Source organism: Trichechus manatus, unplaced genomic scaffold (genome assembly GCF_000243295.1).
Source record: "Trichechus manatus latirostris isolate Lorelei unplaced genomic scaffold, TriManLat1.0 scaffold00082, whole genome shotgun sequence".
NCBI classification, from domain to species: Eukaryota; Metazoa; Chordata; class Mammalia; order Sirenia; family Trichechidae; genus Trichechus; species Trichechus manatus.
The window spans coordinates 6547409-6572389 of record NW_004444018.1 but is presented as its reverse complement, the minus strand read 5'-3'; the positions used below and the strand labels follow the sequence as shown (position 1 = coordinate 6572389).

General features: G+C 43.6%; 1 protein-coding gene across 1 annotated transcript in view; it reads left to right on the top strand.

The window, feature by feature from the left end:
* The window catches only part of GOLM1 (golgi membrane protein 1), a 74278-nt gene that overhangs the window by 32337 nt on the left and 16960 nt on the right, over positions 1 to 24981 (top strand). The window contains exons 4-5 of the mRNA XM_004381316.2: positions 18729 to 18783; positions 21517 to 21619. Coding sequence (XP_004381373.1) covers positions 18729 to 18783; positions 21517 to 21619 — 158 coding nt within the window. The remainder of the gene's footprint in view (positions 1 to 18728; positions 18784 to 21516; positions 21620 to 24981) is intronic.

The following is a 24981-nucleotide window of genomic DNA, read 5'->3' as shown; positions in this document are numbered from 1 at the left end:
ATGTTGTGGGGTTGTTAACCAATGTCATAAAACAACGTGTGTACTACTGTTTCATGAGAAACTATTTGTTCTGTAAGCCTTCAGCTGAAGTACGATAAAATATTTTTTAAAAAAATTATTTTTTTAATTATATAAATTACACTGACTATGCTTACTTAAAAAAAAAATGTGTTGTCAACTTGCCAGGTCACGATTCCCAGTATTGTGTGATTGTCCACCATTTTGTCATCTGATGTGATTTTCCTATGTGTTGTGAATCCTACCTTTATAATGTTAATGAGGCAGGACTCAGTCTACAAGATCGGGTTGTATCTTGAGTCAATCTCTTTTGAAATAAAAAAGAGAGAAGCAAGCAGAGAGACCAGGGACCTCATACCACCAAGAAAGCAGCACTGGGAGCAGAGCACGTCCTTTGGACCTGGGTTTCCTGCACTGAGAAGCTCCTTGACTGGGAAAGATTGATGACAAGGACCTTCCCCCAGAGCCAACAGCGAGAGAGAGCCTTCCCCTTGAGCTGGCACCACGAATTCAGACTTACAGCTTACTAGACTGTGAGAGAATAAACTTCTGCTTGTTAAAGCCATCCACTTGTGATATTTCTGTTATGGCAGCACTAGATGACTAAGACTGTGGAAATATGGTTCCTGTATCATTCCTGAAGGGGAGCAACTGACGTAAATAAGAAAGATCACTGGGTAGAGGAGTGGAAGAGGAGAGGTCATTCATCTGTTTACTGTTTTGTGCCCAGAAAAAGAAAAGGTTATATAGATAGAGACAGCCAGGCAAGGTAGAGGCAGCCTGGGTGGTGCAAATGGTTAAACACTGGGTTGCTAACTGAAAAGTTGGTGGTTCAGAGTCACTCAGAGGCACCTCGGAAGATAGGCCTGGTGATCTGCTTCTGAAAGGTCACAGCCTTGAAAACCCTGGGGAGCGGCTCTGCTCTGTACACATGGGGTCACCTTGTCAGAAACTGGTTTGGTTTTGGAGATTTTTTGGGCAAGGTAAAGGGTGAACTGCCCTTCAGGACAAAAGGATTTTCTTCCAACCAGGACACTGAACTGGTATGTACCGGTTCAGTCATGGCCGGTGAGGTAAGACTGGAACAGACCCAAATTTTTACAATTTGGTTGATCTGGAACAGTAACCGGAATGGAGAAAATTGCAGTTCAGAGCCCTGGAATGGGAGACTCGGAAGAGGCGTAGTGAGCTCATAGGGAGCCTAATGCGTGAGATTGGATTATTGGCAGGACTGTGGGGAGCAACGCATTCAAAGCAGTACGGTGAGCCGCCATCTTTGAGTAGGGCATTGCTGTTTCCAACTCTGCTCAATTTTGGTTGCTATGCAACGTGTACACTGCCCTTGTTTTCTAAGAGCGAGATTAAGTTTCTAGCAGGGTTTTGACCTGTGATTTTTCCCTTCTGGTTATTGTTGTGGTTCACCCAAATTTTTAAAAGTTCAGATCTGTCCCGGTTTCGCTTCCTCAGCCGTGACTGAACCCGGAAGAACCAGTTCGAAGCCCTGCCTCAAACTCGGCTTTGTCACTTCCCCTGTGTGACCTTCACCCTCCTTGAGGGAGGCTCAGTGAACTTGCAGGTTTCTCTTTTCTCACACAGTCACTTGGGCCATGGGGAGGCTTTGCAAAGCCCTGTTTCAGGTGTGTGTCGTGAAAGTATTGTACGCCTGACCGTGCTTTCTTGTCTTTAGCGGCAGGTTAATGGAGTTTGTGTGGTTGGTAGAGGGTGAAGGCGAGGGAGCCAGAGAGCGGTCTGGCTGGTGGGTTCTCGTGCATGATTGGATGTGAGGGGTTGGGGAGCTGCTTCCCTCAGCTGCAGCAGCACTGGTGTCTCTGAATGACTTTCTCTGTAAGATTCTGCCTCTCAAAGAGAAAATTAATGATGCTAAGAAGCCTGGTCACTGTACCTTGCATTAGACTTTTCAAAGAGCTTTTTCACACAGCACATTTAATTTTTCAAACTATCGTGACAGCTTTTAGAGATAGGCATTATTATCTCTGAGCCCCTGAGAGGCCGCTTGAAGACTCCTGGGACCTGGTTAGTGGCCCTGTGGGGCTGAACTGGGCTGCTGGGCCTGCTGCAGTGGTCTTTCCACCTCGCTGGTCCCACCAGACTGATTTTTATACAGTGGACACGTTCTCAGATGGTTCCAGTTTCTTCTCTCTGGGCCAACTTTTCTCGACCAGTTGGGAACATAATGCTTTTCTTCTGGAAGATTGTTTTTCTTAGAGAGCCACAGTAGACTTGTGCAGATAACAGTGGCTTCTTTGATTTTTATCCCTATAGTTGATTGATGAATCAAGCATTCTAGAGCAGCTTATTTTTCTCTCTCTTTTTGAATTTCATTGTGGTAAAACATATGTAACAAAAAGTTTACCATTTTAACCATTTTTAAGTGTATAATTCAGTGACATTAATTACATTCACTATGTTGTGCTACCATCACCGCTATCCTTTTCCAAAACTTATTCATCAGCCCAAACAGAAACACAGTACCCCTTCAGCAATAACTCCCTATTCTCCCCTCTCTCCAGCTCCTGGTACCACTAATCTACTTTCTGTCTCTGTGCATTTGTCTATGCTAGGTATTTCATATAAGTGGGATTATACAATATTTTTGCTTTTGTGTCTGACTTATATCACTCAGGAGTCCTGGTGGCAGCAGTTCGAATCCACCAGCCACTCCTTGGAAACCCTGTGGGGCAGTTCTGCTATGTCCTATAGGGTCACTATGAGTTGGAATCAACTCGACGGCAGCGGGTTTTTTGTTTGTTTGTTTTGTTTGGCTTATTTCACTCAGAGTAATGTTTTCAGGTTTTAGCCACGTGATAGCATGTATTAGAACTTCATTTCTCTTTATGGCTGAGTAATATTCCATTGTATATATATACTACATTTTGTTTGCCCATTCCTCAGTTGATAGCTTTTCTTTAGTCCCGTTAGTTTTCCATGTCTGATTTTTTTGAATCCATTCAGTGTGAATTGTGCACAGTGTGAACCAGGCCACGTCACGTGTCTGTGCCTTTCCCGTCTGGTGCTGGTGAAAGACAAGTACCTGCTGTATCAGGGTTCAGTTGTAGACAGAGTTGGGGCCGTTCGTGAAGTGGACACACTGGGCCATGAACCTTTCATGAGTGGCTCCAAGGGTGCTGCTTTGCCACAACCAAGAAGTGGGTTTCAGGAGGTTGCCACTGCAGAATGAGCTCCAGAGCCCAATGCGGCACCTCTAGCCCCCTAACTCAGCTCAGAATTCAAGTCCCACGTGAGTGCATCTCATTAGAATCTAAATCCTACTGGAAATGAGCCTTAAAAATGTGTTTTAGCTTTTGAACCTTTGTGGTACAGGACCAAAAAAAACCAAACCCATTGCCGTCGAGTCATGGTGACCCTGTAGGACAGAGTAGAGCTGCCCCATAGGGTTTCCAAGGAGTGGCTGGTGCAGTTGAACTGCCGACCTTTTAGTTAGCAGCCAAGCTGTTAACCACTGTGCCATCAGGGCTTCATGGTACAGGACAGCATAATGAAAGAGTGTGGGGCGTGCAAGAGTGTGGAGCAGACCTGGGATGGGGGAGAAGACCTAGCGACCCTCCACCAGGCAGGCTGGGGCGAGGGGCCGGAAGTGCCACGGCGGCTCAGTGAGAGCCATTCCCAGAGGGTCTAACCCGGAAGTGCCCGGGGCGTGTGTCCCAGGGTGACGGGAGGCAGGAGCAGAGCCAAGCAGAGAAGAGCACATGCTGAGCTGCGAGATGGTAAGATGGGAGAGGGAGACCTACAGTGCAGCGGCCTGAGCAGGGAGTAGAGGGGAAAGCGAGGTCCCTTCCCCTAAGGGTCTTTGAAGTTTGAGGTTAGGGGAACCTTCATGGGGTTTAAACAGTGTACCAGGGCAGTCAGATCTGGGCTTGGAAAAGGCTTGGGGGCTGAGAGGCTGAGGAGGCAGACGAATCAGGCACTCCTGCAGTATTTCCAGCAGAAAAATGATGTTGCTCTGAACCTGGGTAGGAGTAGAATACATTTTGCAAAGTGAACAGATTTGAGACAGTCCAAGGAGGGGGAATCGACAGGACTCAGTGACAGATGGGAGGAGGAGAGGGGTGAGGGAGAGGTCTGAAAAGAGGCAGAAAGTGAAACAGGACAATGAAATCAATAGGAAATCTGTTTCCCAGAAAAGACACGTTTGTTTTCAGAAGGCTTTCAATCTTAGAAGATTGTAAATTCTGTAGCTTGCTGATTGGATTTAGATTTCAGAGACAGCTTTGTAATTAAACTGAAGTCATTTACCTCCAACGTTAAAAAAAAAAAAAAAAAAAACTTTGTAGGGGAAAGGTTGAAATAAATGAGGTCCATGTAAATGTCCTTCACCATCCTTTACTGCAGACAGTTGTCCACAGCGGGGATTTTCCATGCCTTTAACCTGATCCTCCTCTCCTACCCTAGGGAAGGGGGCTGGGCATGTCATGGCTGGCGCTGGATCACGGAAGAAAACTCAGAGAAAGCTCACTTGATTAAAGGCCCGATTTTATTTTAAAATATGCCTTGGGTTGATTCCACATGGAAAACATTATCTTGCAATGTGAAGATGCCCTTGATGACTGGCAGTTGACAAGCCCACATGTATTTTCTGTGTGTAGCTCTCTGGTGCAGGAGGTGGAAGCGAACCTTGTGGGTGTACTGGAGTGTTTTGATGTTTTGTTTCTGTAGGGTTTTACTTCTGTGGTTGACTTTTGTCTCACTCTTTGTTCACCCAGAATCCCTTTGGTGAGTTGGAATTGACTATTTGTGGATAAGAATCAACATAAATCCACTTCCCAAAATGTGAAGATCAATCAGATCCCCACTTTCTCATTTCTCAGTTGTCTCTGACACCAGCTGTGCGTGTGGCACTCTCTGTCTCGCTGCCCTGAGCTACCCAGAGCTAGATCGGAGCTCACAAGTTGAAAGGACACTGTCCTTTAGACCACCAATGTCAGTGTGAACTCGGGAGTCCGCATGACACCCTTACTTCTGACCTGCTGCCTGCAGATTCGGGGTTTTCCCTCTACCCCTCAGGATGCCAGCCTTAAGCTCGGGCCTCCCCTGGGCTCCCTCACTCTCACCTGTTGGCTCCCACTACTCCTTAGGGTTTGTAACTCGCTGCAGCAAGTTATAGAACTCACAGAAAGTGCTATACTTACCATTACAGACTTACTATAGCAAAAGTATGCAAATCAGGATCATCCATAGAGAAGAGACGCATGGGCAAGGTCTAGGAGGGTTCCCAGCATGGAGCCTCTGTATGCCAAAGAGGATGCTTCACCCGCCATTTGCAAATGAGGAAGCTCTTGGAGCTTCCGTGTTCAGAGCTTTTATTGATCTCAGTCATTAAGTAGTCAAGATTGAGGCCTCACTGCATACGCATGATAGATTAAATATGATAGATTAAGTCATGCCTCCTGAGGTTCGCTGATATTGGCTACCAGTTGGTCTTTCTGGTTTGGCAAGCCCCTACACATTAGCACAATCCTTGAGTGTGGTCTGCAGAGTTTAGATAATAAAAGCACCACATTTACTCAGGAAGTTCCAAAGGTTACTTCTCAGGAACCAAGGACAAAGGCCAAATTGTTATTTTTATGACAGATTTACCTTCTGTTCACCTGCTGTACTTCTTAACCCAGCCCCACAATGTAAGCATTTGGTGTGGAATACATAAAGAAAATATGACCTAGCTATCTTTTAATTTATTTTCTCTTTGTTTTTTTACCAGACCGTCAACACAAGTGAGGCTTTGTGGTTTATTCATATTTAAGAATAATGTATGGGATCTGTTTTTTTTTCCCTAAATTTTATTTTGTTGTTGTTGAGGATATACACAGCAAAACATACACCAATTCAGCAGTTTCTACACATACAATTCAGTGACATGGATTACATTCTCTGAGTTGTGCAGTCATTCTCACCTTCCTTTTCTGAGTTGTTCCTCCGTCATTAATATAAACTCACTGCTCCCCAAGGTTCCTATCTAATCTTTCAACTTGCTGTTGTCAGTTTGATCCCATGTAGATAGTTCTTAAAAGAGCATAATGCTTAAGACAGACCTTTTTATGGGGGGAGGGGGCTGAGGAATATTCTTTTTTTTTTATTATGCTTTAAATGAAAGTTTACAGTTCAAGTTAGTTTTTTATACAAAACATTATACACATGCTGCTATGTGACCCTAGTTGCTCTCCCCATACTATGACAGCGCACTCCTCCTTTCCACCCCAGATTTCCTGTGTCAAGGCAGAGCTTTTTTACTGGTTAAGCTGAACTGTTGTTTGGTTTTAAAACTTCAGGGGATGTTTTTGGTTTAAGGTTTACAGATTATCTCAGGGCAGTAGTTTCAGGGGTTCATCCACCCTCCATGGCTCCAGGAAGTCTAGAGTCCAAGAGACTTTGAAATTCTTTTCTGCATTTCTCCCCTTTCGATCAAGATTCTTCTATGGACTTTTTGATCAAAATGTTCAATAATGGTAGCCAGGTGCCATCCAGTTCTTCTGGTCTTATGGCAAAGGCAGCAGTTGTTCATGGAGGCAGTTAGCCACACATTCCATATGAAGTCTATTCTTGAACATCAGTTATGGACCTATAATCTGTACACTTAGCTAAATTTTCTTTTTCTCTTTAGTCCTCGAGTTTCTGTGTACGTCTGTTTACAGAAAGTCAGAATTTGCAAATTTGTCGCCTCTCCCACAGGTGAGAGCAGAGTGATTGTTAGGATTCCTATTTAGAAATCCAAGAACCAAAACCTGCAGGAGGAACTCAACGCAGGGCTTCTCCCAGGCATCTGTGTGCTGGAGCCAGTTGAGGTTAGACATCTGCAGCCCTATGCCTCCAGCCCCATCAGCGGGGACATCTTCTGAATGGTTTATGAACATCTGGGGAATGTTCTGGATTACTGGTGCTGTAGGTGCTGTCATGATGTGTTTTTCTTCCTCTAACAAAGTAGGGATGAAGATTTTCAAGGCCCCTCCCTTCTCCCTGTTAAATCCACATGTTGGCGTGCTCTTCTGACTTGGGCAGTTTTACCCAGCTGCCATCTTTCTTCAGCAGTGTCAAGGAATTAAAACTGGAGTTGAGCTGAGGGGTAGGAAGGGCATGGTGCTGAGGAGGTGGGCAGATGAGTGCCAGCGCTACAGGGGGAAGGGGCTTGGGTTCTCTAGCAGCAGGTAAAAGGAAGATTCAGGGTCTGGGGATCAAGAAGGAGGGTCCTCATTCTACCTTAGAGTCAACTTCTAGAGACACATCAAAGAATGTTCTGGGGTTCCCACCACCCATCATGTTTGGGTCTTCTTGAGAGTTCTCTTTGGCTCAAGTCATCATGGGTCAGAGGCCCATAGGTGGGATGTGACCCCAGGAGGCAGTTGGAGCAGGTTCTTAGGAGGGGCAGTCTCCTGAGTTTCCTTCCCCCACTTCTCCTCCCTTCTCTCTCCCCATCTTCCCTGTGCTTGTCCTCATGGTCAAAACCATCCTCGAGGAGCCTCGCTCTGCAGAGCCTTGGGCATCCTGGTCAGGGTCAGTCTTGGGAACATCCTGGGTCCTCCCAGCAAGTTACAGATAGTGCTCTCCTACGCCGTCCGGGCTGTGAAGTTGACGGAGTGGGAGGATGTTGTTCCCGTCTGTGTAACAGAACAGGAATGTTTTGGCAGGAGCTGCTTTGTGTGTGAAGAGTAATCATGCCTATGTGTGCTAGGTGTTTTCCTGGAGAGATGCTCTTCTTGCTCTCTAAAGCTTTGTGTAGAGCTATGTTTAGTCCCCCACAGCACCTTCATTAAAATTCCCTGACACGTGCACACTCCCTGCAGTCCTGGCTCCAGGCGACACTTCTGCCTGTCTGATGAGAGCACCTGCTCCTTATGGTCTCCCCAGCACCTTCCGACCTGGGTCTTACTCTTGATTCTCACGTCTTACTCTGTCTTGATCTCTCATTCATTCACACCCACTTGTCTTCTCTTCACGTTCTAACTCTCACATTCCTTCATTGACTGGTGCTCGCTCACACTATCACAGACACTTTCACGTTAATATAGTCTTCCATTGATTCGAGCTTGCTCACTCATATTCACACTCTCAAAGACACACGAGTGTACTGACTCACTGATAGTCTTAAATTAATTCACATTCACTCAGCCATACCCATAAATGTTTCAGTATGTGCCGGAGTGTCATACCAAAACCCCATAATAGTTCCTTAATATCAAGTATCCAGTGAGTGTTCACATTTCGAAGTGTGTGTGTGTGTATTTGGGTGTGGTAAACTGAAGGTATATATTTTTTTTTACTGAATTTTATTTAGTTTTGTTGTTACTGAGAATATAGACAGCAGAACATACACCAATTCAAAAGTTTTTACGTGTACCATTTAGTGACATTGATTACATTCTTCGAGTTGTGCAAACATTCTCACCCTTCTCTTCTGAGTTGTTCCACCCTCATTAACATAAACTCACTGCCCGCTAAGGTTCCTATCTAATCTGAGTTGCTGTTGTCAATTTGATCCCAGATAGATAGTTCTTAAAAAGAGCAAAATGCTCAAGGCAGACCTTTTTTACTACTTAAGCTAAACTGTTGTTTGCTTTTAAGATGATTTCAGGGGATATATTTGGTTTAAGGTTTAAAGATTACCTCAGGGCAATAGTTTCAGGAGTTCATCCACCTTCCATGGCTCTAGAAAGTCTAGTGTCCATGAAAATTTTAAATTCTGTTCTACATTTTCCCCCTTTTGATGAGGATTCTACTATAGAATCGTTGATCAAAATGTTCAGTAATGGTAGCCAGGCACCATCCAGTTCTTCTGATCTCGTAGCAGTGGAGGCAGTTATTCATGGAGGCAGTTAGCCACACATTCCATTTCCTTCTTCTAGTCCTGACTCTTCTCCTTCCTGTATTGCTCCAGGTGAATAGAAACCAATTGTTGTGCCTTGCAAGCTTTTAAGACCCCAGGCACTACGCAGTGAACTAGGAGGTAGAATAGAAGAACTAAACATGTTATTAGGACAATTAACTGGACTGTCCCATGAAACCATGACCCTAAACCTTCAAACCAAATCCCATGAGGTGTTTGGTTGTACGTAAGCAGCCTTAGCAGCTGTTCTTTTTGTTGTTGCTGTAAACATATCTGTCACACAGCATTGCCAGTTCAGCTTTTTACATCTGTACAACTTGTTGACAGCAATTACGGTAATCAGCCGTGCAACCCTACCCATAATCAATGTAATTTTTCCATCACCGTTAATCCTCCTTTTCCTCCTCCCTCCCACCCCTGGTAACCATTAATAAACTTTGGTCCCTATACATTAGCCTTTTCTTATCTTTTTATATAAGTGAGGTCATACAATATGTCTCCTTTTGTGATTGGCTTATTTCACTCAGCATAATGACTTCAAGCTCCATCCATATTGTAACACGTATCACGACTTCATTTCTCCTGCTGGCTAAGTAGTGTTTCATTGTACGTATGTACCATATTTTGTTTATCCATTCATCTGTTCATGGGCATTTAGGTTGTTTCTACCTTTTGGCTATTGTGAATAGTGCTGCAGTGGACATTTGTGTACAAGTCTCTTGAGTCTCTGCTTTCAAGTCTTTTGAGTATATACCTAGGAGTGGAATTGCTGGGTCATGTGGTAGTTCTATTTTAGGTTTTTGTGGAACTGCCACACTTTTCCACATCGGCTGTACCATTTTGCATTCTCACCAGCAATGGATAAGGGTTCCAGTTTCCCCACATCCTTGCCAACATTTGTTATTTTCTGTTTTCTTGTTTTTGTTTTTAATCTTAGTCATCCTAGTGTTAACTGTCCCCTGTCTTAGTTATCTAGTTATCTAGTGCTGCCGTAACAGAAATAGCACAAGTGGATGGCTTTAACAAACAAAAATTTATCCTTTCACAGTCTAGGAGTCTAGAAGTCTGAATTTAGGGTACCAGCTCTAGGGGAAGGCTTTCTTTCTCTGTCGACTCTGGGGGAAGGTCCTTGTCATCAGTCTCCCCCTGGTCTAGGAACTTCTCGGTGCAGGGACGCTGGGTCCAAAGGTTTCACTCTGCTCCAGGCCCTTCTTTCTTGGTTGTAGGAGGTCCCTCTCCCTATCTGCTCCCTTCTCTCTTTCATATCTCAAAAGAGATTGACTCCTGCCTCATTAACATAACTGTCTCTAATCCTGCCTGATTAACAGCATAGTGGTTAGGATTTACAACACATAGCATAATTACATCACATTACAAAATGGAGGACAGCCACACAGTATGGGAATTATGGCCTGGCCAAGTTGACACATATTTTTGGGGACAAAATTTAATCCATAACACTCCGTATGCACTTTGTGCTATGTCTGTGAGAAAATACATTCAGTGTTTCGATATGTGGCCCACAGGGGCTGCAGGCATAAAGTAATTTGCTAACAAACAAAAGTCACTTGAGTTCCTATACACCAATAAAGAAAACGACGAGAAGGAAATCAGGAAAACAATACCATTTATAATAGCCCCTAAAAAAAATAAAATACCTAGAAATAAATCTAACCAGGGATGCAAAAGACATTTACAAAGAAAACTACAAAACACTACTGCAAGAAACCAAAAGAGATCTACATAAATGGAAAAACATACCATGCTTATGCATAGGTAGCCTCAACATTGTGAAAATGTCAATTCTACCCAAAGAAATCTACAAATACAATGCATTCCTGATCCAGATACCAACAGCATTCTTTAAAGAGATGAAAAAACTAATCATTAACTTTATATGGAGAGGAAAGAGGCCCGAGAAAAGTAAAGCACTATTAAAGAAGAAGAATAAAGCAGGAGGACTCACACTACCTGACCTCAGAACCTACTATACAGCTATGGTAGTCAAAACAGCCTGATAGTGGTACAACGACAGACACATTGACCAGTGGAACAAAATTGAGAACCCAGATGTAAATCCATCCACCTATGGTCACCTGATCTTCAGCAAAGGCTCAAAGTCCATCAAATGGGGAAAAGGCAGTCTTTTTAACAAATGATGTTGGCAAAACTGGATGTGCATCTGCAAAAAAATGAAACACGACCTATAACTCATACCATACACAAAAACTAATTCAAAATGAATCAAAGACCTAAATATAAAGCCAAAAACTAAAGGTCATAGAAGATAAAATAGGGTCAACACCAGAGGCCCTAATACACAGCATTAACAGGATACAGACCATAACTAACAACATACAAATACCAGAAGATAAGCTAGATAACTGGGATCTTCTAAAAATTAAACACTTATGCTCATCCAAAGACTTCACCAAGAGTGAAAAGAGAACCTACAGACTGGGAAAAAATTTTTGGCTATGACAAATCCGACAAAGGCCTAATCTCTAAAATCTACAGGAAAATCCAACACCTCTACAATAAAAAGACAAATAATCCAATTAAAAAGTGGGCAAAGGATATGAACAGACACTTCACCAAAGAAGACATTCAAGCGGCTAACAGACATGGGAGGAAATGCTTGTGGTCACTAGTCATTAGAGAAATGCAAATCAAAAGTGCAGTGAGATACTATCTCATCCCGACATTACTGGCATGAATTAAAAAAAAACAAAATAACAAATGTTGGAGAGGCTGCGAGGAGATTGGAACTCTTACGCACTGCTGGTAGGAATGCAAAACGGTACAACCACTTTGGAAAACAATATGGCACTTCCTTAGAAAGCTAGAAATAGAAATACCGAATGATCCAACAGTCCCACTCCTAGGAATATACCCTAGAGAAATAAGAGCCATCACATGAGTAGACATATGCACACCCATGTTCATTGCAACATTGTTCACAATAGCAAAAAAATGAAAACAACCTAGGTACCCATCAACAGATGAATGGATAAACAGATATGGTACATACAGTGTCATACTGTGCAACAATAGAGAACCATAATGAATCTGCAAAGCATCTCACAACATGGATGAATCTGGAGGGCATTATACTGAGTGAAATAAGTCAATCACAAATATTGTATGAGACCACTACTATAAAAACTAATGAAAAGGTTTACATACAAAAAAACAATGTTTGATGGTTATGAGGGAGGGGAAGGGTGGGAGGGAAAAACACTCAATAGATAAGTGGTAATTTTGGTGAAGGGTAATTCAGAACACAATACTGGGGAAGCCACCACAACTTGTCCAAGTCAAGGTCATGGAAGCTCCATAGACACATCCAAATGCCCTGAGGGACCAAATTACTGGGCTGAGGGCTGTGGGGACCATGGTCTCGGGGAACATTTGGCTCAGTTGGCATAATGTAGTTTGTAAAGAAAATTCTGCATTCTACGTTGATGAGTACCATCTGGGGTCTTAAAAGCCTGTGAGCAGCCATCTAAGATACTCCACTGGTCCCACTCCTTCTGGAACAAGGGAGAGAAGAAAACCAAAGACACAAAGGAAAGGTTAGTCCAAAGGACTAACGGACCACAACTACTACAGCCTCCACCAGACTGAATCCAGTACAACTAGATGGTGCCTGGCTACCATCACCGACTGCTCTAACAGGGATCTCAACAGAGGATCCTGAGAGCTGGAGAAAAATGTAGAGCGAAATTCTGACTCACAAAAATAAGGACTGGTCTGACAGAGACTGGAGAAACCGCAAGAGTATCGCCCCTGGACACCCTTTTAGCTCAGCAAGGAAGTCACTCCTAAGGTTCACCCTTCAGCCAAAAATTAGACAGGCCCATAAAACAAAATGAGACTAAATGGGCACACCAACCCAGGGGCAAGGACGAGAAGGCAGGAGGAAACAGGAAAGCTGGTAATGGGGAACCCGGAGTTGAGAAGGGGAAAATGTTGACATGTCATGGGGTTGGCAACCAGTGTCACAAAACAATATGTGTATTAATTGTTTAATGGGAAAACTTGTTTGCTCTGTAAACCTTCTTCTAAATTACAAAAAAAAAATAAAAGTATTTTGGTGCCGTTGGTTGGTTGTTGATGTGAATGAGTGTGTCTGTGTGTGATCTTAGCAGGATGCCATAAATAAGTAATAACTAATTTGCACTTTCCTGCTACTGGAACTCTCTTTTTCTCTGTCTTTCCTGTTCTTATTCCTCTGGGACTGCTCTGTCCCTAGCTGCATGTGGCTATTGAACTCTTAAAATGTCCAAATTGAGATGTGCTGTAAGTGTAAAGTACACTAGATTTCAATCACTAGATTTTATATGAGATAAAAAAGTAAAATATGTCATTAATACTTTTTTATATTAACTACATCTCAAAACAATAATTTGGATTTTAAAGAAACCAACCTGATTCCGACTCATAGCAACCCTATAGGACAGATGGTTTCCAAGGAGTGCCTAGTGGATTTGAACCACCAACCTTTTGGTTGGCAGCCGAACTCTTTTTTTTTTTTTTTTTTTAATTGTGCTTTAAGTGAAAATTTACAGTTCAAGTCAGTTTCCCATACAAAAATTTTTACACACGTTGCTGTGTGACCCTAGCTGCTCTCCCTATAATGTGACAGCACGCTTCTCCTTTCTACCTCGGATTTCCTGTGTCCGTTCAACCAGCTTCTGTCCCTTTTTGCCTTCTCATCTCACCTTCAGACAGGAACTGCCCATTTAGTCTCATGTATCTACTTGAGCTAAGAAGCACTTTCTTCACAAGTATCCTTTTATGTCCCATAGTCCAGTCTAATCTTTCTGTGAAGAGGTGGCTTCGGGAATGGTTTCAGTTCTGGGCTAATGGAGAGTCCAGGGACCATGTCTTCCACGGTCCCTCCAGTCTCAGTCAGACCATTAAGTCTGGTCTTCTTATTAGAATTTGAGGTCTGCACCCCACTTTTCTCCTGCTTCGTCAGGGACTCTCTGTTGTGTTCCCTGTCAGGGTGGTCATTGGTGGTAGCTGGGCACCATCTAGTTCTTCTGGTCTCAGGCCGATAGAGTCTCTGGTTTATGTGTCCCTTTCTGTCTCTTGGACTAATATTTTCCTTGTGTCTTTGGTATTCTTCATTCTCTTTGCTCCAGGTGGGTTGGGACCAGTTGATGGATCTTTGATGGCCGCTTGCTAGCTTTTAAGACCCCAGACACCACTCACCAAAGTGGGATGCAGAACATTTTCTTAATAAATTTGGTTATGCCAGTTCACCTAGATGTCCCCCGAAAGCATGGTCCCCAGACCCGCACCTCTGCTACTCTGTCCCTCGACGTGTTTGGTTGTATTCAGGAAACTTCTTAGCTTTTGGTTTAGTCCAGTTGTGCTCACTTCCCGTGTATTGTGTTGTCTTTCCCTTCACCTACATTCTTATCTAGTATCTAGTTAGTGAATACCCCTTTCCCTCCCTCCCCGCCCTCGTAACCACCAAAGAATGTTTTCTTCTGTGTTTAAACCATTTCTTGAATTCTTATAGTAGTGGTCTCATACAATATTTGTCCTTTTACGACCGACTAATTTTACTCAGCATAATGCCTTCTGGATTCATCCACGTTACGAGATTTTTCGCAGATTCATCATTGTTCTTTATTGTTGTGTATTATTCCATTGTGTGAATATACCATAATTTATCCATTTGTCTGTTGATAGACACCTAGGTTTTTTCCATCTTTTTGCTACTGTGAACAGTGAACAGCCAAACTCTTAACCACTGTGCCACTGGGGTTTCCCATTTTGATATATTAGACTAAATAAAATACTAATATTCACCTTTTTTAAATTGGGATGAAATTTACTGTACATAAAATTTAACATTTAGCCATTTAAATTGTACAATTCAGTAGATCTATTATATTCACATTGTTGTGTAATCATCACTAGCATCCAATTCCAGAACACCTTCATCACCTCAGAAAGGAACCTTGTGCCCATTAGCAGTTCCCCCTCCCACCTTAACCCTAGGCAACTACTAATCTACCTTCTGTCCCTATAGATTTGCCTATTCTGGACATGTCATATAATGGAATCATACAATACGTGATCTTTTGTGCCTAGCTTCTTTTACTTAGTGTAGTGTTTTCAAGGTTCATCAACATTGTGCCGTATATAGTACTTCACTTGTTTTATATTGCTGAATAATATTTCATTGTATGCATATACCACATTTTGTTTTATCTGTTCATCAGTTGAACATTTGTGTTGTTTTCTCTTTTTGGCTATTATGAATAATGCTGCTATAAACATTCACGTTCAGGTTTTTATGTGAATGTTTATTTTCAGTTTTCTTGTGTATATACCTAGGAGTGGGATTACTAGGTCGTATGGTGACTCTCAGGAGCCCTGGTGGTACGACAGTTATGTACTCAGCTGCTAACCTAAAGGTTGACGGTTTGAACCCACCCAGTGGCTTTTTGGGAGAAAAGACCTGATGATCTGCTCCCATAAAGATTACAGCCTAGAAAACCCTATGAAGCAGTTCTGCTCTGTCACATGGGGTCGCTATTAGTCAAAATTGATTCCACGGCACCCAACAACAACGCGGTAACTCTGTGTTTAACTTTCTGAGGACCCACCATACTTCTCCACAGCTGCTGCAGCGTTTTACTGTCTCATCAGCAGTATATGAGGGTTCCAGTTTCTCCACATCCTTGTCAACACTTGTTATTTTCCTTTTTTTTTTTGATAATAACCATCCTAGTGGGGATGAAGTGTCATCTCATTGTGGTTTTGATTTGTATTTCCCTAATGGCTAATGATGTTGAGTGTCTTTTCTTGTGCTTATTGGCCATTTGTATATAGGGGAAAATGACTGTTTAGAGTAGGATATATAATTTGTTTAAAAATAATTTTGTTTAATGGAAATTTTTTTTAACTATATTGAGCCCAAGAAGAAGCTAGAAAGCATTTTCATAGTTTTCCTGAAAATGATTCAATAAGATTTTCTATGAATATAAAACTGCATATAAAATATCTTGATGGCATTTTATGATCCTTTTTTCATTTTCTTAAATGGGGACTATATTTTTTCATACATAAATAAGTACATAGGGACGATAACTAAAATGTATTTTCTTTGGAAAAATAAAGTCCCATGAGAGACAAATATCTTCAGACATTTCAAACTGCAGCAGTCTCTAAAACCTCAGATAGTTGAGAATTCTAATATGGATTTATTTTGGGGAGAGGTAAGTGGAATGGTTGGAGGAGAGGCCATAATTTTTGTAGAAATGATTTACCCAGGATACAGCAGCATTCTAGACAGTCAGTGTGTGATCATGCAGTATTCCGTTTTTCCTTTTTGTTTTAGCATTAGTGTTCAGAGGGAAGGTAGTGGAGATTTCATCAGCTCACTTTTATTGCTAAACATGAAGCTTTGTGTGCTCGCAGGGTTTTGTTTTTGTTTTGTTTTGTTTTTGTAATTTAGAGATTAGCACATTTTGTTTAACTCATGAAATGTTTATCTTTGAGAAGTAGGGAGAGGCGAGTGACTGAGGGCTGATCATGGACCAGCCCTGGCTCCGTTGCCCAGGATCTCTCTCCTCAGGGCGTTAATTAGGGTTTCTTTTTGTTCTGGGTTTCATCCCTGACTCTCCCTTCTCCCGCCATGTTGGCATTTAATATCCTGGTGAGTTTGTGGGAATCTTGGGTGGAGTTGGGAGGGGCACGGTGTTCCTCTCCCCTAGCACGGGCTAATCTGTGTCACCCCACACCTCTCCAGTCTGCTTTCCCTAAACCTTCTAGTGCGTCTCTTATTATGCTACCTGTTAATTTATGTCTTCTTAATTGAATTTCTGTAGGCTTCTTTTCTGTGTAGAGGGAGTTGTGAGCTTTGTAAACCTGATTCCCCACTGTACATATAAGTCCTGCTTTCAGTTCCGGTTCTCTACCCTCCCCTGCCCCCAGAATCCTTGTAAACACTCTGCTCCTGATAATGTCTCCCTGAGAGATTAATTTTACAGATCTTGTCACCATGACTTCTTTCCCGTGGTGCCAGGAAATGTTCTAGTCCTCAGATCTCCTTAAATAAACACCTGTGGTTCATTTTGGCCAGATTTCATTTCTTGGAGTACATCCTTGTAGTCATAAAACCACTTATATCCGTCCTGCCCAAAGAAAGAGGGCTGGACAGAGAGGTCAGAGGGGAAATCAGAGGCACAGAAACAGAAGGTGGCATGGTTGTCATTGTCCCCACTGGCCAGGAACAGGAAGCATGTCGAGTGGTAGAGTGTTTTGCAAATTGTACGGACTGTGACGCAGTAAGATACTCACATTACAGCTCAGTACACGTATATGCTGTGTGCGTGCATGTGTGCTCACAAAACAACACTCACCTGTGTGATTCACTTGAATATTTAATATTGTATTTCGCTCTTTCCTGGGTTTTTGTTTGGTTAAGCGCTGGGTGGAGTCCACTAAATGGGTGGCCTACTCGGATTTTGTCCCTGATTTGGCCAGTAGTGATGAAGAGCATGTACCTGTCAGGCCTGAGTTTTAGCTTTGCCTCTTAGTGGCCATGTGACTTTGAGCCAGTGAGGTGATCTGTGCCTCAGTTTCCTTTTCCCTCACCTGGGCCAATATACTGCCCGTTTCGTACCGTCATTATGCTTAGATCAGCACCCGGCATAAAGTAACTGTTGAGTTTGTATTGGCTGGCTGTTAGACTTCACCCTTAGTTTTAGGACTTTTCACTTTGTTCTTGTTATCTTGAGTCAGGTGTTGCTTCTTCCCTCTTTTGTCGTTGACTTTCCTAACTTTGTGTAATGATCGGTGTGTTATACTCTCTACTGGTTCCTTAGAACTGCTGTAACAAAGTGTCACAATCTGAGAGGCTTATAAAAACAGAAAAAATGTATTCTCACAGTTCTGGAGGCTGAGAGTCTGAGATCAGGGTGTCGGCCTTGTTGGTTCCTTCTGAGGGCTCTGAATGAATCTGCTCCATGCCTCTTTCCTAGCTTCTGGTGACGACCCACAGTCCTTGGTGTTCCCGTCTCTGCCTCCATCTGCACACTGCTCTCTTCCCTCTGTGTCGCTTCTCTTTTATAAGGACACTACTCATACTGGTTTAAGACCCACCCTACTCCAGTATGACCTCATGTTTACTGATAACATCTTCAAAGATCCTATTTCCAAACACGGTCGTGTTCACGGTACCAGGGATTGGACTTGAACGTATCTTTTAGGGGGACACAGTTCAATCCATGACGACACATCCTGCAAGCTTACAGACTCTGTGGAGGGAAGAGGCAAGGCCAGCAAGTAAAATAAGTTGAGGGGTTTCATTGGTGGAGTGACCACTGAATCCCCTTCTCTTTTTTCCCTTGAACCAGCCTGGAGTTCAGAGTTTGACTTCTGGTTGAGGATGTGACTGTCTTTGAGCTCACCCTGGGAACTTGTGGCCCTGGGGTTCCCATGGAGGTTGCTGATGGAGCCCTCTGGGAGCTGTTTGCGCCTGGGGAGGCAGGGGCAGGAAGCCAGGCTGGCTCAGGCCATTCTTGGAAGACGCGCAGCGTCCTGGATCTGAAATAGAGCCGGTCCTGCTCCCTCCTTCCTCTGTTACAGGCTGGTGGTTGGAAAGCAGATCTGCCAGCATGCGCCTCCTTTACAGACATAGACACTTGATAGTCCAGCCAGAGAGCTGCATGCAGCCTTCCAGGACAGTGGCTGTTGATGGGGAGGGGCTGCACCTTCCAGAAAGAAAGAAGTGTTTTTTTCCCTTTTTCTCCCAACGTGTATATCTTCTCAACTTTCTTTCAAGTTGTCGGGTTGTGGGTGTTTCATTTTGTGCTTCTCTCTCCTGCAGACGGTTTTAGTGAATAACATCACCACCGGAGAGAAGCTCATCAGGACCCTGCAAGGTAAAATCCACCCTTCTGGATACCAGACACTTGGCTGGCCGGAAATGCTCTAAGGTCTTAGGCGGTTCTCTTATTACAACCTGACCATGGGTAGTGTTATGAGTAATTGAGTAGTCTATAGTTTCTGCTTTTTGCCGAAATATATTTCCTTAAAGGTGTTTTTCTTTTAAAAATAATATTGAATAAATATACATTACTAGCTGTTATGTATAGAAGAATTCAGACTCTTATTATGAATACCTTAAATATATGTGGGTATGTGTGTGCATGTGTGTGTATTGTGTGTATATATGTACATGTGTGTGTTGTTGTTACCTGCTGTCCAATCAGGCCCCGACTCATGGCGACCGCATGCACAGTGAAATGAAGTGCTGCCTGGTCCTGCGCCATTCCCACAGTCGGTGTTGGATAGGACCATTGTGATCCATAGGGTTATCATTGGCTGATTTTCGGAAGTAGATTACCAGGCCTTTCTTCCTAGTCCCCCTTAGTCTGGAAACTCCACTGCACTCATAGCAGCTGGCGGATTTGAACTGCGCTTTTTGGTTAGCAGCTGTGACTCTGAGCCACTGCACCACCAGGGCTCCCGTCCCAGGAAGCAACCCCCACAATCAATATAGTGTACATATCCATCATCCCCAGAAGTTTCCTGTGTCCCTTCTGTCACTCTAGATTAGTTTGCATTTTTATATAAATGGGATCTTACAGTATATACTCTTTTTCTCTGGCTTCTTTCGCTTAGCATAATTATTTTGAGATTCATCCTTATTGTTGTGGGTATGAGTAGTTCAGTCTTTCCTTTTTATTACTGTGTGGCAGAGGGTTGAGGAGGGGGAGGAGAGGATGAGAACATGGCCTTTCTCCAGGAATCACTGCACCCCAACCAAGGAAACAGTTTCAGGAGAGCAGGGGCCCTGTATGAGCCTGCATATTTTTATTTTATTTTATTTTAAGCTAGGTTTATTGATGTATCATTTACATAAAGTGAAGCTTACCCTTTGTATGTACAGTTCTGTACGTTTTAACAAATGCGTACTATCACATATACCACCAGTACAATTAAGATAGAGCATGTTTCCATCACTCCCTTCCCACTCCCAGCGTCAGGCAACCCCTGAACTGTTCTCCTTTGCTCTGGTTTTGTCTTTTCCAGGATGCCATATAAATGAAACAATACCATATGTGGCCTTTTGAGGCTGGCTTCTTTCGGCAATAGGTTTTTTTTTTTTTTTTTTAAATTTTATTGTGCTGAAATGTATGTAACAAAAAAGTTTGCCATCATAACCATTTTTTTAGTGTACAGTTGATTGACATTACATTCACCATGTTGTGTTAACATCACCACTGTCCATTTCCACAAGTTTTCCATTGCCCCAAACAGAAGCTCAGTACCCCTTCAGCAGTAACTCCCGCCCCTCCTCCCCGCCAGCCCCTGGTAACCACCTGTTGTCTCTCTGCACCTGCCTCTTCTGGATGTTTCATGTGAGTGGGGTGATAGAGTGTTGTCCTTTGCTGTCTGACTTCTTTCACTCAGTGTCATGTTTTTATGGTTCATCCACGCTGTAGCAGGTATCAATTTAATCTCTCTTTATGGCCGAGTGCTGTTTCATTTTGTGGATGCACCACATTTTGTTCGTCCCTTCATCACTTGGGTTGTTCTCATCTTTTGGCTCAGTAGCAAAATGCTTTTGAGGTTGATCGAAGTTGTTACATGTATCAGTAGTTCACGGACCCCTTCATTCTCTTTAACTTCATTTCTCCCCAAGAGGCTGGTAGGTCCAGGGTTCTGAGGAGAAACCCCGGGGCTGCGGTGTCTGTGCAGGGCCGTGCCTGCCCGCCCCGCTGTCCCCTCTGGCTGCTCGTCCTCTCGTCCCCAGCTTGGCCCTTTGTTCAGCGGCTGCCTTTTCCTTGGAGGTTTTAGGAGCCGAGCCATTAGGGCAGTGTGGATGGGGTGGGTGAGTTTCCTCAAAGAAATCACACTGCTTCCCAGATAGGAGGGCCGGTGATCTAAATGGACACAGGGCCTCAGAGAATAGCTCAACTGTAAATGAAAGGCAGGAGAATAATGCTGGCCTGGGGCCTGGTGGCTGAGGGCAGTGTGTTCCGCCGTGGTGGCTGCTTATCTGACCAAATGTCAGATCAGCACTGCACAGACAGAGGATCAGTCTGCTGGGGGTGGGGACACCGTGGTGTGTGACCTTGTGGGACGCTGGGTTCGTTTTGTCTAAGAAACAGGCGAATAGGACCTCCTAGTGCATTTAAGGGTTGGAGGTCAAAAGGGAGATTTAAGAGAAAAAAACCCGAGACATTTGAGAAAGAATCAAGATGAAGGTTCACATAGAATTGTGAGTCTTCTGGAGGTTCGTGGCAGGAGTGTAGTGATTCCTGGGGAGAGGCTATGTTCTTACTCATCCCTTGCCCCTCTTAATTCCCTTTTGTGTTCCCATGCTTGGGTTTGATGTGTCTGCTGTGTTCAACCACTAACCTAAAGGTTGCCAGTTTGAACACACCCGGCAGTGCTGTGGAAGAAAGGCCTGGCGATCTGCTTCCATAAAGATTGCAGCCAAGAAAAGCCTATGGAGCAGTTCTACTCTGTAACTCATGGAGTTGCAATGAGTCGACACCGAGTCGATGGCAAAGGGTTTATTTTTTGGTTTGCCATTGTTGTGTTTTGGTGAATGGTGTGACAGCCGCGTGGTGACTTGTGCCGTTTCTTGCCCTCCCCTTCCCCAGACCAGCTGAAGGCCCTGGAGAGGGATTATGGCAAACAGCAGCAGGATGTCCTCCAGTTTCAGAAGAACCAGAGCAACCTGGAGAGGAAGTTCTCGTATGACCTGTAAGTGCACCTCAGGATCAAGTCTGTGCCCCACGGGAGGCCAGCATGTTTGAAGCTGAGGGCTCTGGCAGAGTCCAGTGTGATGTCCGCTCACTCTTCTGGTTAGAGCGTGAACCGTCTGGTGCATACAGGGCCCTGGGAGAAAGGTGCCTCCCCTTGAAGGATTCATGGCCTTTAGAAATAAAGAATTTTGTTTAAGTGCCAGCAGTACCCCAGGAAGCCATGGAGAAGTGTTAGCCGGTGGGCTCAGAATACAAAATAAGTACGAAAGGTGCAAACACACACACATGTACTGTGGGCATTTTATTTTCTGAGACGTGTCAGGTGTTTTTCCAGATTTTTTCAGTTGGAATGGAGTACTTTTATAATCAAAACAAAATAATAAACTTTGGAAAAGTGAGCTAAACCTATTAGTAAGGTAGTTAAAACCAGCTTAAAATGAAGGGACAGATGAAGTTGTAGTCTGTGTGGTCTGTATTTTTGCTTTTTTTTCCTCGTAAAAACAATGTAGCTAAAGAATGGGACATTTGGTTTCATAGAGAACCAGCCGTGGGTGAAGCCAGCCCTCAGATGACTGCTCCTTTCACTCTGATTTAATCTCACTTCAGTCCTTGTCTAAGTATATGTGTGGTTTTTACATAATTGAGGATGGTCGTAAAAATGTTTGACTCTTTTTTATTACTAGCCTTATAGATAAAAAAGCTTCATTGTGTTCCAAAATGTTTTATCATAAAAACGGCTGCTTAAAAGTTCATCATGTGTAGGTGCCAGATTTTAATTAACCATGTCCTACTGCTTGATATTTAGGTTGCCTCTAAGTTTTGGTTCCTGTAACTTGCCTGACCCCAATAAAATAAAAACCAAAAACCCATTGCTGTCTAGTCGATTCCAACTCACAGCGACCCTACAGGACAGAGTAGAACTGCCCAACAGGGTTTCCAAGGAGCAGCTGGTGGATTTGAACTGCTGACCTTTTGGTTAGCAGCCAAGCTCTTAACCACTGCACCACCAGGGCTCCCTGACCCCAGTGGCATCATGTATATAACTTTACAAATTATTATTTTGGATTATTCCCTTGTAGAAAAAATTCAACTGTAGGTTTAGTGTTCAGATAGGTAGAAATTGCCAAATTGCTTTCTGAAAGGATTTTACCCTTCTACACTGTCACCAGGGAGCCCTGGTGGTGCAGTGGTTAAAGTACTCAGCTGTTGACTGAAAGGTTGGCAGTTTGAACTCGCCAGCCACTCCACAGGAGAAAGATGTGGCAGTCTGCTTCTGTAAAGATTTACAGCCTTGGAAGTCCTGTGGGAGCAGTTATAGTCTGTCCTATAAGGTTGCTATGATTCGGAATCCACTCGATGGCAGTGGGTTTGGGTACTATCACCAGTGAGGTAGGAGAATAACAGTTTCCCACACCAGTGGCCCACGTAGCGATTCCTTGTGTTCTTCCAGAGATCGTCTTCTAACCCTAATGTCTTCCTGGTCCCTTCAAAGCCAAATATGACTAAAAACATGAAGCCCCAAATACGTAAATGCACAAAGGACAAAAAACAGTCAATACAGAGGAAATATAATTCGAAAGTAAGCGTGCAGAAACTCATTCAGCCAGGCCAGTTCTCAACAGGGGACAGTTCTGTCCCCCAGGGGACATTTGGCAAAGTCTGGAGACATTTTTTGTTGTCACAACTGGGGGAGAGGGTTGCTACTGGCATGTGGTGGGTAGAGGCAAGGGATGCTGCTGAACATCCTACGATGCACAGGACAGTCCTCACCACAGAGAATTATCTGGTCCAAAGTGTCGATTGTGCAAGGTTGAGAAACCCTTAGCTAGGCTAATGATCAAAGAAGTGTATTCAGGCAAAAATGAAACATCCCAGGCTTATTATTCATCTTGAAAAGACACTCCAGCGCAAATATTCCCCCTCCATTGACTGAACTACAAAAAGCTGTCAGTGGCCTCGCTTGTTAAGTGTAGTTGGCCTAGCTCCAGCCCATTGCCCATTGCCACGGAAGGGAGTGGGCTGCTCTCTCCTGGGTCGGGCACGCAGGCGGGGCACATTCCTTTCCTTCCTAGGAGGTTGGTAGCTAGATTGAAAACTCTGGCTGACTGCATTTGTCTCACTAGTTGTGTCCAAGGCTGTCATGAATTGAGCTGTGCCCCAAAGTATGTGTCAACTTGGTTAGGCCATGATTCCCAGTATTGTGTGGTTGTCCTCCATTTTGTGATTATAATTTTTGTATGTGTTGTAAAATCAATCCTAATCTCTGCCGATGGTTAACGAAGCAAGATTAGATTATGTTAAAGAAGATTAGGGTGGGATTGTAACACCCTTACTAAGGTCACATCCCTGATCCAGTGTAAAGGGAATTTCCCTGGGGTATGGCCTGCACCACCTTTTTTACCTTACAAGAGATGAAAAGGAAGCTAGCAGAAAGTGGGGAACCTCATAGCACCAAGAAAGCAGTATCTGGAGCAGAGCACTTCCTTTGGACCTGAGGTTCCTGTGCAGAGAAGCTCCTAGACTAAGGGAAGATTGATGACACAGATCTTCCTCCAGAGCTGACAGAGACAGCCTTCCCCTGGAGCTGACGCCCTGTATTTGGACTTTTAGCCTACTGGACTGTGAGAGAATAAATGTCTCTTTGTTAAAGCCATCCACTTGTGTTATTTCTTTTATAGCAGCACTAGATGACCAAGACAGAGGCCCTGTACCTGTTAAAGAGGTGCTGTTAACATAGTGTTGGAAGCTGGAAAGAGCTAGTTGTTCTTACTTTCTGTGGCTTATAGACCCTTTTGAGAATCTGATACCTTGTTAGCAGATTAATATATGGATATATTAATAAGGAGCCCTAGGGGCGCAGTTGTTAAGAGCTATGGCAAGCTACGGCTGCTAACCAAAAAGTTGGCAGTTTGAATCCATCAGCAGCCCCTTGGAAACCCTATGGGGCAGTTCTGCTCTGTTCTGTAGGGTCACTGTGAGTCAGAATTGACTTGACGGCAACGGGTTTCATCGGTTTTATTAATAAAGTTGTGCATTCAATTTGTGGGCACTTGTAGGTCCCCTGAAGCATACCTTCAGACCCCCAGTTAAAACACCCTGTCTAGTCTGATCCTTTCATAGAAGGCAGTGCTGCCCACATTAGTGTTCCTTCCTCAGCATCAGAGTCAGCAAACACCCAGGACACACCTCCCCACTTTCTGCTCCTTCACCTGTGGCAGACATCACTAAGCGATTACTGTGTTCCATCCAAACGCAGCCTTCCCATCTTTCTCCTCAAAGCACTTAAGAGTCAGCACATGAGATGAATCTGCTCACTCTCATCTCTATGCCAGGGGAAATAGAATTTACAAAAGCTGTACT